Raw genomic sequence first — 16,263 nt, 5'->3', positions numbered from 1 at the left:
CAAATTTATAACAGAAACAAACTTTGATAATGATAAAATGATTAAGAATCGGTAACATGATTCTAAAATATTCATATTACAGAAAGTATTTCATTACGTACACCCGATTATTCAGATTATCAAGAAACTCATTATCAATAAACCGTCAACTGTTATATCATTGCACATCCGTGTTCATGTATGCATTTCTAATGGAAATCATTCAATGTTAAATTATATGCTAACATGTGATGTATCAACCTGTTCTAGTTTTGTACTTTAAAACTTATTTTTTTTTATAAATTAAAAGCTGTAAACACCTGAGTGGTGTTAGGCTGTTTGTCGTGTATCTTTCTTAAAAACACAAGCTCATTTTTAAAAGAAGACAAACTGTGTAGAACATCAACGTTCCTTTATCATATAGACTTGCCAATATAACAACATGGTCACGATGTTAAAACACATATTTCTTCTTGTGAGAAACTATCACCAGGTACCAACAGTTGGGAGCAAACTTAACTTGGTATCTAGTACACTAGACAAAACACTGAAATGCATTGCAGTTCACTGAATTGTTAACTCCAGTGCACTACAGTGTAAACTCCAGTGCATAACGGTTTTTACTCCAGTGCACTACAGTGTTTACCCAAGTTTAAAAGTTTAAAATGAAATGGGTTCCTTAATGATATGAAAATATCATACATGTATACATGGCTATGATTGATTTAGAAAGTGAACACACGGTGTGAAGGCAATGGATCCTGTCGATTAATCCAGCTCATTGTCTGTCCAGTAGATACACAGGTAAATCAGTGCATGCTTACAGGTAAGATACTGTGGCGATGTAACATATTCAGTTTTCGTGACGAATGCACATGAACGTCATCCATGCAGGACGCTGAAAGAATATTAATGAAGCATACCAATTGAACCAGTTCTCAGTTAACATTAATATGCATCAGCCGATCTCTACTCGAGAGACGAACAACGAATCGGAAGTGAGGAATTCGTCGAATATAAGAAGTGCGGGGTAGGTACAAACACTTCACAAGCGTCACTGACGGTATCGGGCTAACCCAGCAAGCGTTGTTAACGCCACTGACGGTATCGGGTTAACCCAGCAAGTGTTGTTCACGCCACTAACGGTTGCGGGCTAACCCAGCAGGCGTTGTTCACGCAACTGACGCNCGGAAGTGAGGAATTCGTCGAATATAAGAAGTGCGGGGTAGGTACAAACACTTCACAAGCGTCACTGACGGTATCGGGCTAGCCCAGCAAGCGTTGTTAACGCCACTGACGGTATCGGGTTAACCCAGCAAGTGTTGTTCACGCCACTAACGGTTTCGGGCTAACCCAGCAAGCGTTGTTCACGCAACTGACGCTTTCGGGCTAACCCAGCAAGTGTTGTTCACGCCACTGACGGTATCGGGCTAACCCAGCAAAGGTACGTGATTTACTTTACTGGCATGAACATTATCAAATATAGATCTCTTAAAAACAAGACAAGTAAAAATGATATTGTAATAAAAGACCTTTTTAAAAACTATTTCAGTTATTTGTGAGGCTGTTAAAGAGTTAATATTCAGAAATCTCAATTGATGATTATACTGTTCGAGGCTCTATATAACTACGAGTGTGAGTTTGCCCTCCCTGTCATACAAATGATTCACGTCGATATGTTGAGCTTGGAATTTCACATAGTTAACAGGGGCGTTTGACCGTCTATAATCACTAATCATTTACTACTGGGTCGCAGGTTCGAGGCCTTTCTTTGGCAGTTGCCAGGTACTGTCTCCTTTCTCCGGGTACTCAGGCTTTCCTTCATCACCAAGACCTTACTCGTCCTTAAATGAACATAGCTGTTTATAGAACGTACATCGGAACTAAATGAATCAAAATATACCTGACAGTTTTTAAAATATTTGTTGTTCCAGTTCACTCGGTATTGAGAATGAATCGCGTAATAGATGTTTACCTTAATGTTTAACGTATAAAGTATTGTAGCAATTAGCACCTTGTTTTACACCTTTATATAATTTCATTCATTTTTACCTTTTCTGTAGATTACATGTCATTAATGATGCGCACATGTCTATGTAAACTTAACTTTGCCTTATGATAGAAGGAGAGGGATTGGTAGAAATGTTCAGCTTGTTTTCCTATCTTCATTATTTAATGAGAAATGACGGAAAAAATATCGTTAAAGCTGCAACTTAACAGCAAATGGTTATTATGTGGTCAGGTGTCTCACAGTTTGAGTCAGTTACCTTTCCGTGGTTTTGGAAGGGATATTGTAAAGATTATTTATGTGTTTGAAAATGTTATATGTCAGAGCTAGGAGTATTCGATACCTCCGGTCACGTTGTCTATATAGGGAAATCGGGCAATACCGAACGACCAGAGCCAATTGTGATATTCGAAAGTATCGCACTCTCAGTGAAAAACAATAAAAATAAGGTTTAACAAAACTTATTTGACGTTTTTTGGTAAACAAACGTATAATTCATTCAATAGCGTAAAATATAATATCATTACTTATAATATATTTATTGTAAGGCACATTTATTGGAGGCACGGTGGTCTAGTGGTTGGACGCTGGCCTTGTGACCGAAGGGTTGCAGGTTCGAATCACGGTACGGCACTGTGTTGTATCTATGAACAAGATACTTTACTCCGCTCGTTCCAGTCTACTCAGCTGTAAATGAGAACGTCGTTGGGAAGTGCTAGAATTGTTGAATGCTAGCTGTGAAATTTTCCTAATCCATCACACTTAAATGTGTTAACGTATAATAGAATAAATCTGAAAATAAATATCTTAAAAGGGATACTATTTTATTCTGAAAATTAGGTGCTCATGTACGAGTGGTCCCTGATGCATGTTATTTGACAATTACAACTTAAGCCTTTCCTATAAATAGCACCTGTTGTCATGTAACATTATTAACGTATCCGGTTTGTAAGATAAATGCCATCATGGCATGCACTAGTCTCACATGGAAAAGATGAGATCGTATTGATACCTAGCATAAATACCACGTGAGTACAGCATCACATTAAATAAACACCCGTATTATACTTGCATAACTTTCCGCTCTATCACCTTTCCTGGATGACGAGCTGAAACAGCGCACATGGTGAGTGTCAACTCCACTAGGCATTATGCTGACGGTGTGCACTTATCAGATACTGTGTATATTAATTTGTGTCGGAGACTCCGGAGGCTCGCAAACATGAAAAAGTCAAAACTTGTATCTTAAATCTAATATTAAGGGAAACTTATGACAGATAATCTACTTATTTATTTTTAATAATTCAAAAGACCCTATATCAAGATATATAAGTTACAGAAAAGCTCACGGATTCTTAAATGATGTGAAATCTTAAAAGTGAGAGTGTAAAAGGACAATCTGATTAAAATCATATGTTGCATGGCGTCGTTAACTTCGTACTACGCCTGAACATCTGAGTGTGCCGCGGTCAGAGTCGCGTTCAGGTGACCTTTATATTTATAAATACTCATTAAATTTTGACCAATCAGCGACCCTCTTTCAAAAGGGCGCTCGGAGTTGTAACAAGTATGGCTGACATTAATAAGAATGATGCAAAAGTTCTGAAGTTATTTGAGATTGATCGCCTGAAACCCGAACAGAAAAAGAAATTCGAAGCTTTATTAGAGAAGAAAGACAGTATGGCGGTGTTGCCTACGTAATTACGTTTTCCTTGGCGTCGTAGAAACGTTAGCCCCCGCCGCCATAATTGTTTTGGAAAACTAATCTGTTCGATACCCCTCGCTAATTATCTATCAACCATGATATTCCGATTCGCTGGTAAACTGTTGCCAGCGCGCCACTGATTGGTTCATCTAAAGGTCACTTGAACATGACCCTGACCGCGGCACATTCAGATGTTCAGGCGGAGCCATGTAACAGATGATTTTAATCAGATTGGTAAAAGGACAGTCTCATATTGAGTAATAACATTTTACATCATTTGTGAATGAAATCCAAAAGAATGAAACTCATCAAAAATCTGTTTGCGTCTTAAAATCGTGAAATCCCTATTATAAGACTTAAACATTCCATATTATGCATTCACCTTATCCAACAGTACTTCCAACAACTACATTAATTGCATTGCAGATGTCGTGGACCAAACTGATTTGTATCCTTATCGCTAGCGTCTTCACTCAGGTAAGATGTTGTGAATATTAATACAATGAAATGTCTATTTGCAAGTAACTACAATATTTTTTTTGTATTACATTGATTACATCATTGTGAAATTGCACATAAAAAATAACCTCAGTGTTTTCTAGTGTAACTGAGTTATATGATATAAAAATCATTTGAATTTTCCGACAGTATCGGACGATACTTCCTTGAAATTTACACAATTTATGAGATACAAAGACGATATGTTATTGGTAGATGAGCTGATACATTTGATTAAAATATCGATTATCATGTATTCAAATGTCCATTATCATGTATTTAAATGTCGATTGTCATGTATTTAACTAACCTGTGAAAAGCTCGCTTAATACAGTTATGTGAGTTTGATAACACTGGTCCATACTTAAAACGATATATATTTCTTTAACAAAGGAAGTGTTTTTAGCGAAGCAAATGATTTTATATGTTTCTGTAAATTTTGGCATTGTTTCTATAATCGTGTGTGTACCATTGTAATGTGAGTAATGTTTAATAAAGAGACAAAACGAAAATGATTAAGGAAAAATAGTTGTCACCACCAGAAATCATAATGAAAATAAGTTTCACCACTAGACATCAAATTGAAAATAAGTTTCTCCATCAGACATCAAAATGAAAATAGGTTTCACCAAGAGACATTAAAATTAAAATAGGTTTCACCACCAGACATCAAAATGAAAATAGGTTTCACCACTAGGTTTCTAAACTTTTCACTTGATATCAAATGCACTAGAGTGTTAAATTAAAAACAGGCTTGTCAACAGAAAAAACAAATACTTTTATGTTGTATGTAAGGAACATTGTACAATGTAGTTTATTTAAAACACACTTCACTAAAGGTTTCTTCAAGAGGATTTCTTCAGTGGTATTTCATAGAGAAGGGGATACAACTCATTTTGGTGTTGGAGAATGAGCATTTTAACTGTACAGCAACAACAACACAGATTTGTGGGTATAAAACATGCACACACATTGTGTTGTGTGTATTTTAATTTAAGGGGATTATAACTGAATAGTTTTGCTATAATTAGTCCAACATCCTAAATCAGCAAATGGTTTTTTTTTCAGCTTAAAGTCGTTTTAAAAACCTTCAAAAATCAGACGATCAATAAGACTGTGTGTTAAACGATTGATTATGCACAGTTTTAATATATGGTGCTGGAAATACCACTCCGAAGAAACTTGGTTTGGTTTTCCTAATGACTGTGTTAGTTCCGGGTTTACATGTTAAGTAGTCGTTTCTAATTCTAGTTTATTTATGTAATGACTAGCTTACCAATGGAGAAATTCCACCAGACTCACAATGTGGAAAAGCTAAGATATGCTGGCCTGCAGAATGTCCCGCTGAAGGGTGTGTCGGCTTCCTGATCAGTTGGTGGAACACCGACTTGGATTATCTACGGTTTGAGATGAAGATGGAAATTGTCCCATCAGGCGAGCACTATATCGCCCTTGGGTTCTCCGGAAACAATCAAATGGTAAGCGTTCCTGGTGTTGCAGATTATAAACACATGTGTTGATATAATTTTAACATAAACAAGATTAAAAAAACAACAAAAATAATTTTGAATTGAAATTGCTTATGACACAATTAGGGAAGAGTATTTACGTGAGATAACTTGAATTAATGTTTAAGTAATCCCACAAGAACGACTCTTTAGTGAGGAAAAATACTGGAGGTTTTCATCCCACATTTAATGACTACAGAGAAAATATTCACTGTCTTTTGGAACATTTTTGATTGATAGACTTTGAGAATTAAACAGAAAGACGGTTTTTATTTGACCAGCCGGACAGCAGTATAGTGATGTGCCGAAGTGATGACAATGTACAGCTTGGATACACACAGGGTCGCACATACGCGCCTGGAACAGTAAGTTTGTTACAACATGTCGTTGAAAACATCACACTTACTATATAATTATAATAAGAATACATATAATTAGAGTCGATGTTTCCATGACAACAATTACGCTTTGAGATCATTACAACGATAGATAGTGTTCTATATATACAATAACGTATTTATCACTTGTTAATAATCGGAACCCTTCGCACTTTTAGCTTTTGCTGTAAAACTTTTTTGAAAAAGACCGCGCACACCATTATTTGTCAGCCAATTATCAGTTGTATTAAATAATATTTGCTGTATTATGTATATATCTGCTTAATCAAGATACCTAAGGAAACCATACACTCAGCGACAAGGATCCCGGGGGGCACATAACGTTGTTAAGGTCACGTCCTAACGCTGAATTTTGGGCCGTAGAAAGTTGTATATGAAAGTTTTCCTGGCGCCTTTTCACAATGTTCTAATAGCGTTATGATGTTATCTGAATTCAACATTCATACAACGTTATACAAACTTTGTTCCAACGTGGTACAACAACAACAAATTTGGTGTCCTTCATATTCTCAATATTGATTCTGCAACGATGAGATATATTATATATTGAATCATAGATATGTATATATACAGTTAGGGAAAGCTTTTGTGTATTGCATAATTAATAACGTCTCATTGTAGGCAGTGTTTTCTTTTCTATCGGACGTCAATGTAGAAGACATCAATCGTGCAATCATTGGGGTATAATTGCACATTCTTGTGGAAGAGTTGAATTATATTGATAAATCTTGATTCATTTAGCGTTTGGTACAAAGTGATCACCCACGATAATATATCTTCACAATTAGACACAATACGTCAACATAGTTTCATTATATGCAAATGTCATGTGAGAATGTGAAATCCGAATTCCTTCTAATTCTAAACCAAAATAGCTACATAATGTTATTACAGATTCCGCATTTCGAATCATGTGATTGGTAATGGAGTTTATAGCCAGAGTAGTTTTATAATAAAATTGAAAGTCGTACATTTATTCCATCTACAGTGTTTTAAATGTGATAATTATTATCGTTCAATTTTCAGGACTTGTATGGAATTCGGAACACATCATTTGCTGATACAAATAACATAACTACATGCTCCTTTGATCGAATCAAGAAACCCACCAAGAACGAGGACACTCTTAGGTCTCTGACCGATTCGTTCTTCCTGATTCGAGCATGGGGGGCGGTAACAGGTAAGAACGCTCTATGATTGGTTAAGATCAACAACCTTCAGCGATCTAAAGCTCTTTTTTATAGCAAAAAGTTATAAAAATGCAAATAAAGAGTAAAGCTATTGGAATTAAGTTATTGTCAATATCTAAAAAAAAAAACAAAGAGAGAAAGGGAAACAGAAATGCAAATTTCAAAATCAGTTACTGGTTAGAATCAGCATTAACTGTGGCTATCTCTTACTACGATTGTATGGTCATGTTATTATGTCGCAAATAATTTGTATGGCAATACTTATATCGTTATTTTCCAATCATGTATAATGAATATTGTGATAGAATATATATTTCTATTATCTATAGCAAGTTTCGTATTTGCTCAGGTGGTGTACCTGCTTACCACAAAAACAACCGAGGAGTCTCCCCTAAGTCATACTCTTATCCTGTCATGAAGGGCACAGGACACAACATAAAACCAGCATCTGTATCCCTTTGCGCTTGTCTCATCGGTGCCTGGCTGTCCTATATGCTACATTAGGATTACCAGTGGGATTTGAACCAAAAGATCACAAGATTGCCAGCCCACCATTTACGGGAAACAAACATTTTCACAAATCATACTAATAGAGACTTAAGTGAGATGCTTTACGCAATATTAAATCGATAATGAAAAAGAGTTGTTAATGTAAACTTAACCATAAGACTACTGTGTAACGCTGATATTTCGCGGAGGAGTACATTTGGTAAATAAAAATAATAATTTATCAATACATAAATATAAATAAACCCCAATAATTGGACGTCTTTTGAGAATTTCTACTACATGTAATTAATGACAAGTTGTCAAAAAACCAGAACAAAACCAAAGGCCGCTTAAACCCAAATCGTCTTCATCTGCATGATCCAAAAGGTATTTAAATTGCGGGAAAGTCCTCAAATGAATTTATGATCTTCACTATTGAAGCGAAGTGTCTTGAGTCGGATTTATGAAAAGCCTTTGATCCCTAGCCGGCAGAAGACTTTTGAGATGGATGAATCTATGATCTCTAGCCAGCCGAAGTGTCTTGAGTCGGTTTTATGAAGAGCCTTTGATCCCTATCCGCCCGAAGTCTCTTGAGGTGGGTGAGCATTTGATCCGTAGCTGGCCGAAGTGTCTTGAGATTGATGAACCTTCGATCCCGAAGGAATATGCTTTCACATCAGCACACAAATTAAGCAGAACTTTTCATACGTTTTTAATTATGTTATTATTTCTTGTTTTTGTGTCTTGATCAAAACTGGACAAATTTCAATGTCAGAACAGTCGCAATTTATTCTTTATATATTTGCACATTTAGTAAAAGTTTCGTTTATTCATACATATATATCTCCCCACTCCACGAGGTGAAAGTACTAGCTAGGTAAGTAAAAAGACACTCTTTTGTCATTTCTTAGTTTATTAAACAATCACAAGGACGTTTGATTTTCTTTGATATATATATAATTAAAAGATAAAATGTCCATGTGAAGTAGGTATGTATAGAAAAAATCAAGTCTAGCAGCGTTTACCCTTCACATGGCTCCTCGGGTTTCATTGTGAAGAATAATGGTTTTAAATTCATTTTCAGATGTTTTACCTAGTTAAATTTGTAGCGTCATCCGCATACATTAAATGGCTATAGATAATTTACTGGTAAGCTCTATTGCGATATTGTTCTCCATTTTATTATATTTGATATTAAAGGTTATAAACACTAATAAAGTTGACAAATGTGTATCGACATTTTTTTTTTCAAATATTCCTTTTGTATGTATTTATATTTATCCTGCAATAAAATTATTCACTTTTCCTACTGTGTATTTGAATATTTGTTCTGATTAACATTTAAGTAATAGTGTTTTTTTCTGATATCTTACTATAGGAGTATAACTACCATTTCTAGTGCTTATCAAAGTACATACCGTGATGCGCTTAAAAGTACCTTGGAAGGGTTAATGTTCAAAATTACTCCTTACATCTGGATAATTTTATCGATGAACACATTTTTGAGAAAGAAATCACGATTATTTTTATATTTCGTTCAAGAATCCTCTACAATACATATGTATTAGCAATAAATATCTTAAATGTCTTTCTTAATTTTGTGAAATTCATTTTTTCAATTACGCATACGCTACAGCAACCCATGGGAGACAACTCTTCATAAAATGAAAATAAAAATAATTTACGATAAAGTCTGAAAAGTCGTGATCATTTTATATATATATATCAGTCGCCACGTAGTTTACACAATTTCTCTTGAAACAGATATCTGCATACACGATAAACAGCACCAAGGCGGTAATTTATCAGGACATTGTCTTTATGACAGTAAAGCCTGAATTCAGACCTTTCTTACCTTACAAAAAATCAGTCAACAAGGTTGACTCGTTACTGAAGTTTAGAAATATTAATTCAAGTTGTAAATTTCTATTCTTATTTAGCATTTTGGAATTTCAAAGCATTAACAACGTTTTTGAAATGAACTTCAAAATTTCATTCCGGCGTGCTATAAGGCTCATTTACAAACATTGATTTACCATTTGTGTTAATTCGACTGAGCCACATAAACGACTTATACGGTGATAATTATAGGGCTAATTAATATGCATATAATGCGCCCGCTTTGGTCTAAACTTGTTTTTTTTTAATTCTAGAACTGATCTTCATAATTGCTTCAATATTAAGACTTTAAAAGATGAGAAAACTGCCATGGCGTTACTTTGTTTATTATTTATAGAGATGTACTGAGATAACGAACTAATACGTTAATTCTGCGTTAACCGATTTTTATTAAATTCATTGGAAGGACCAGAAAGATCAATAAATTATGTATTTTGAGATATTCAAATACATGTTTTGTAACATTCCCCACTTTTAATTGATGCTTTTAATATGTCTTTCACAAAGCTAAATAACACAATTTTGAAAGTAACCAACAATTCATTTATAATGATATGATAATAGTTATTTATTATCTCTTTATGAATCTATTTAATATCATAACATTTACATTTAGACAAAGTGTATCAAGATACAGAATTAAAAAACAACTTGGCTGTGACAAAATATACAAAATCAGAAAAAGAAGCTATCCTTAATGTCAGCCGATTTGGTTTTTATTCTCTTTTGTCCACAGTTAAGACGAACAGATATCTGAAACCACATAGTCAAGCCTCCTTCCGTGGTGGTCCGTCCTAACGATGCTATTGTAGTAGCATACAGAAGGTTGATAATTATACAGTTGTCCATGAAATAGTTTGTGTAAAAAAATAAAATACAAAGATAATTTATTTCGTTAACACTTAATGTTTAGTTAGTTCTTAAGTGATAGGAAAGACGAATAATTAGAAGGAATAAAATAAAAGAATAATAAATAAATAATGAAGGGATTATCTTGATATGCTATGTAGCAAATGTCATGCTCCAAATATCAATTTAACAATAGTTATAGAGGATCAAATAAGGACTCCCACTTATATGAATTCTGCGGAATTTGTATAAAACATCTTGGATGGAAACGTGTTTGGGAATCTTTCTATCATAAACTTAACCAAATCATACATCAAAAACATATATTAAGAATTTCAAGATAGGAAAAATCTAACGGAAACCACAAAACTTGTCCTGACGTGTATTCTTTCCCAACAGACCAACACTCTTCAAAAACACCTCCCCGGCAAAAGTACCAATAAATAAGCGAGTCGCGTTACTGATTTCATTTTTTCGAATGTTAGTACCCGCTTTTGTATACATTTGAGGATTTGCTAATAGACAAACACACAAAATCTACATTTAACCTCATGTTAAAATCTGTTAATCTTAAAGTCAGATTGTACCACTGAACTTACCACGAAAGTAACTCGAAATAGTGTTTAAAAATCTGTCAAATGCTGATTTCATGTATTGACGAGCGATGTCGATAGATTGGTGGATTTGATTGATGGAAATAAACGTCTGGCATAAAGCATGACGTCAGTGTGTATTGTTTATCGTCTGTCGACAAAATGCCGACTGACAATAGAAAATCCTTCCCAAAAATATCAAGGCTTTATACACAAAAATAGGAAAACTGCCCACAGAAAGATAAAAACGCAAAGTTTGTTGAGAAATGAAGACATATAGGCATCACGTGACAAATGATGGGATGTGCAAGAGAAAAGCCTCATTAAAACAATGAGATTTATCTGGGTCACTTTGCTAATCTACGAACAAAAATCGTTACATTTTACTGTGTACAGTAGATATTAACCAGCATATAAATGCATTTATATATTATCGAGGAGTATATAACTTGGCATTCGAAAATGTTGGAAAAAATAACCAACAAAGGCAGGAAGCGACTTCGTTAATTATTTTTTCGTTGAACATTTCTTAATTATATAACACATGTAACATATCGAAAATTGATGTCACAATCTTCATTACAAAGTAAAGCAGTTAGAGTAAATGAAAAACAAGCAAAGACTGCAAATATGTCTGCTGTTCCTTAACACAAAAATACAAATAAAATATGCCCGCCTTATTTAAGTATTTTACTTTATTTTTATACATAAAGATTCCAATATAACACATATAATTAATGTTTTCCATGAGAGGCTGAAATTTTCATTTCCATCGCGAATGAGCATGACTGCATTTAATCTACAGTGGCATTACAACAACGGCTGGATCTTAATGTCTTGTCCAACTTCCAGACGTTTCCCGTGCAGAAAGACGTGCATCAGCCACTGTTTATGAGGACAAGCAGTGTGAGAGCGAAGACAGACATCAGTAATATCTGGACCCCGAAGGCACACTTTACTGCAAATTCCTCCGTCTGTAAAACAGAAAATCTGTCGGTAACAATACTAAAACATTTTTTCATATCTTTAATTGTTCCCATTGCAATTTTTTCCATTGATAAAGCTGACGTTACAAATATTTTTAATCCTTCCATAATTATTTTCACTACTATAGGAAAAAATCAGGTTGCCATGATATTATTATCAAACAACTTTAAATTATTGTAATTCATTGAAAGTTTGCAAACATCTTTAACGCTATTGCCTTTGAACTACGCGATTTCGAAGAATGTAGGCGGTTTAAACAATTGATGTTTAGTATAGTGTCTGTGTTTACAAATATTGGAGGTAGCAGTAACAGAAATGTACTGATATTATCTAATAAGCGCGTCACTCTTTCCTTGGTAATTCACGTGCAAATGTGTACCTACTTTTATATGCAAAAGTGAATATCCTTAACGAAGATGTCGTAATATATAAGTGTGCTCATAGTGTACAAATACCTGTTGAAGCCCTTCCGGTGTCAGCGACTCCCTCCCTCCTTGATTGACAAGTTCGATGTCTGCAGAACGTCCTGATCAGTTGAGTTACAAGTACAGGAAGTGTTAATTGCGTATATACACTAGCAAGATATGCTGTGTAACCAAAACTCAAATCACATTACAAAACAATCAATCAATATAGATGTATTTCCATATGTTCCTGGTGATATTGTATACGTATCTCTTATTAATATTAAAATCTACGTTCTTCTGGATTTAATTTTGTTTAATCAACTCCTATTGCATACACTATTCCGCATATTGAGCATGGTATGAATGTCTCTGCAATACGAAATAGACGTTAATCTTAATCAACGTTTACGGCAACATAAGACTTTTTTTTTATCGAATTACACATTTATTCTTATGTGTTATGAACATACCTGCTTCCCTTCTTTTCGTTAACATATATACTTCCAATACGATGTTCACAATCATAAACACCCAAAGGTATGCAATCGCAACACCAGACGCACTTCCGGTTGCTTGAGACTTTTCCAGATAAGTTCCGAAAATGATTGTTATTGCTGGAATATATACATAAATATCGAATGTCTTTATGTACTACTTCTTTTATGTGATTAAAATTTGTGCTTTTAAATCAGAATGTTAACTCGTCAATCCCTTAATATATTGATATTATTTCTTAACAGCAAAAACGTTGAAGTTTTAATATCAAATCAAAATGTTAATGTCCAGATGATAGAAAGAATGATAATTACATTAAGATACCAACATTAAGACATCATGATGAAAAAACCGTAAATACAATAAATATGAAAGAAGGTCATCGATTACAAAGTTTTCTGCTGGTACTAGTTTACAAACAAATTAATTAAAATATCTATGAAACGCAATGAATTAATAAGTGATTTTAATAAATGTACGTTTTTGCTTTTTATAAAGTGCATTCAAACCTTAAGAATAAGGATAAGAAATTTGAATTTTGACTTTTACTTTTAACATATTATCACAAGCAAACAATACGTTAAAATTCAAAAGAATTGTTTTTAATGTATTACCGGCAATTATATGTGCACTTATTCCGCAGATACGATGGGCAAAGTTAAAAATAGGTCGTTTTTCGTGATCCGGGGCACAACGAAAAATAGCCATGGTGGGCTGTAAAAGAAAAACATGAATTAATCAATGTTTATAACAAACCTTATTTACACAATGAACGAACCAATGTTTATCACAAACCCAATCTACGCAATAAAAGAAACAATGTTTATAACAAAACCAATCTACGCAATAAAAGTAACAATGTTTATAACAAATACAATATATGCAATAAAGTAAACAATGTTTATAACAAATCCAATATATGCTATAAAGGAAACAATGTTTATACCAAACCCAATCTACGCAATGAAAGAAACAATGTTTATAACAAATCCATTATATGCAATAAAGTAAAAAATGTTTATAACAAAACCAATCTACGCAATAAAAGTAACAATGTTTATAACAAACCCAATCTACGCAATGAAGGAAACAATGTTTATAACAAACCAATTCTACGCAATGAAGAAAAAAGAAAGGTTTATAATAAATCCAATCTACGCAATGACGGAATCAATGTTTATAACAAAGCCAATCTACGCAATGAAGAAAAAAAAAAGATTTATAACAAACCCAATCTACGCAATGACGGAAACAATTTTTATAACATAACCAATCTACGCAATGAAGGAAACAACTTTTACAGTAGACATATGGCATGCACGCTGTGTGTATGTGTTTTTCTGTTCTTATGTTATATATTAGTATTTTCTCCTCATCCTGTCATTTACCAAAAACATCAAGTGATTGATCAAACAGTGATATTTTATAGATTCTACAATAACAGTTTTAATTTCAATTGCGCCGCTTGTCGTTATGATGAGATCTCGAAATATTCGCCTTTCTTTAGTTTTATCTCTTATCTACCACCGGAATGACAGAGAATTGTTCATAAAGGGAACAATGAAGTGTAAAATTATAACTACTTATACGGACGTACGGACGTTATCGCTGAAACGCGAATATTTGACAGTGTGCAGTATTACTACACCCCACATAATGAAATATGTCAAACAACAAAATAAAGTCATTCAAACAAAACAGATGCATGTATTTCCCAACTATTCACAAAATAGTTGTTTTATGTATTCATATATGTGTGTTTGTTATTAATGGTTTCCCATGCGGGTGACGGAGGTGACACACACAATATACGTACATTTACCACTGACAGGATAGTGACGATGATCCCGAGAACGGGGTGGTATTGTCCAAACAATATACTACCCGCCGACACACCAATGTTCTTAATAAAAAAGTCATATTTATTTGTATGTTTCATACTTGAGGGTACACATTTAACACACTAGTAGATATTTTTAATATAATGTATAATGTTCTAGAATATATAGTACATTCTGTGGACGATAACGAATATTTAGATTTATTATATTCTTTGTATGATACACAAGAAGTTGAACTTTACCCTATGTACTATATTCATGAAGATGTCTTATATCTATGTATTTAACACTACTATATACAACTATTAAATGTTAAATGTCTTATATTCTTTGTATCATATGTATCCAAGGATATCTTATATAAATGGATTAATATTAGTACATGTATATATTCTATGTGATATCTTCCACTAGATGTAGATGTGTAATATAAGTGTGTATGTCTTATATTCTGTGAATACAAGTTTATATGTACATTTTTCATTTCAACTTTTTTTTTAATGAGACCAATGTTCATGTCAAACCATAAAAAATAAAGATGGGGCATATTGAAAGTCATACTAACATGGGCGTAGCCTCCAGCTTCCACGAAGATGATGATGAAAGCTATAATAGTTAAAGTCATCGCAGTCCCCATACAAATCCTGTGAATCTACAAAGACAATTTGAAAGAAATTCAACGTGGGATTTATCTGATAACATCTTAGCCGTAAAACGTTTACCATAAATGACAGAAAATAGGTAATCAAATTTAATCTCACCGGAAACCAAACTTTTGCTCCCAACAGTGTAGAATTAGGCCATAGAGGTTTCATGTACCTAGCCACGAATATACCGATACTAGCGAGTAACACCCAGGCCACAATCATCAGGGAGCCTGAAATGTAAATACAACATAATAAGTTACTTTTTAGTTTTTTAAGAAATAATTTCGTTTATAATAATTCATTTATTGTTTATATGTAAATGTGATTCCTTCTGGAGCAATATGTTTTTAGTTCCAAACGTTAAGAGGACTCTTCTATTAACTCAGCCAAGGACAAATGTGGTACTTTTAAGTCACACTACAGTATCTCGGGACACTATCAGTATTCGCTCAGTATTGATTTCACCCTTCACTTCTGATTGCTATGTTTATTTTGTTGTTTCCTGGTGTTGGCTTTTATGATAAATTCGTCCTAATTACGGAGGACGAAAAAGGCGAAATATAAACCGCTGCAAAAAAATTCCCTGTATACAGTCAGTCGTTAACAACGTGTGTCCGCACCGTGCGCCTTAACTAGCGGGTAGGACACTTCTGTCCCAGTTAATGTCGAAGTCGACTGAAAGTCCACGGCCTCCCTACTGATAATTGGACTTTGCGCATGTTTCGTTGGATTGCCTGTGAAAAACAAATTCAAGATCAGTATAAGTTAAT

At 33.9% G+C, this 16,263-nt stretch overlaps 2 protein-coding genes across 4 annotated transcripts in view; one reads left to right on the top strand and one right to left on the bottom strand.

Annotated features, from left to right (window-relative positions):
- The first annotated feature begins 1,229 nt into the window (after window positions 1–1,229).
- LOC110459068 (DOMON domain-containing protein FRRS1L-like) lies at window positions 1,230–9,080 on the top strand. Of its 2 annotated transcripts, none has more exons than XM_021511122.1 (6): window positions 1,230–1,423; window positions 4,119–4,169; window positions 5,462–5,668; window positions 5,980–6,063; window positions 7,123–7,276; window positions 7,636–9,080. In XM_021511122.1, exons 2-6 carry the CDS (start codon window positions 4,119–4,121, stop codon window positions 7,788–7,790), a joined length of 651 nt encoding a protein of 216 aa, XP_021366797.1. In that variant the 5' UTR covers window positions 1,230–1,423; the 3' UTR covers window positions 7,791–9,080. The 2 variants fall into 2 exon arrangements, with proteins under 2 accessions (XP_021366797.1, XP_021366795.1); XM_021511120.1 differs by lacking the exon at window positions 1,230–1,423 and adding an exon at window positions 3,086–3,113.
- LOC110459065 (ferric-chelate reductase 1-like) overlaps window positions 8,591–16,263 on the bottom strand; it is a 36,685-nt gene continuing 29,012 nt past the window's right edge. For both annotated transcript variants that reach the window (XM_021511116.1, XM_021511117.1), the window contains exons 6-13: window positions 16,114–16,227; window positions 15,608–15,723; window positions 15,412–15,498; window positions 14,822–14,908; window positions 13,620–13,719; window positions 12,981–13,124; window positions 12,559–12,629; window positions 8,591–12,090 (exon numbers count right to left, since the gene is read on the bottom strand). In XM_021511116.1, the coding sequence (XP_021366791.1) occupies window positions 11,995–12,090; window positions 12,559–12,629; window positions 12,981–13,124; window positions 13,620–13,719; window positions 14,822–14,908; window positions 15,412–15,498; window positions 15,608–15,723; window positions 16,114–16,227 (815 nt within the window). In that variant the 3' untranslated portion in view covers window positions 8,591–11,994. The remainder of the gene's footprint in view (window positions 12,091–12,558; window positions 12,630–12,980; window positions 13,125–13,619; window positions 13,720–14,821; window positions 14,909–15,411; window positions 15,499–15,607; window positions 15,724–16,113; window positions 16,228–16,263) is intronic.

Source organism: Mizuhopecten yessoensis, unplaced genomic scaffold (genome assembly GCF_002113885.1).
Source record: "Mizuhopecten yessoensis strain PY_sf001 unplaced genomic scaffold, ASM211388v2 scaffold9963, whole genome shotgun sequence".
Classification (NCBI taxonomy): Eukaryota; Metazoa; Mollusca; class Bivalvia; order Pectinida; family Pectinidae; genus Mizuhopecten; species Mizuhopecten yessoensis.
Note: the sequence above shows the minus strand (reverse complement) of the source record. Positions and strands in the feature narration are given on the sequence as shown.

What these genes read in the sequence shown, in the direction of transcription:
- LOC110459068 (XM_021511120.1), top strand. An exon ending in TCGCTAGCGTCTTCACTCAG is followed by an intron (nt 4,170 to 5,461) that starts GTAAGATGTTGT and finishes TGTAATGACTAG; the next exon opens with CTTACCAATGGAGAAATTCC. An exon ending in GCACATACGCGCCTGGAACA is followed by an intron (nt 6,064 to 7,122) that starts GTAAGTTTGTTA and finishes TTCAATTTTCAG; the next exon opens with GACTTGTATGGAATTCGGAA.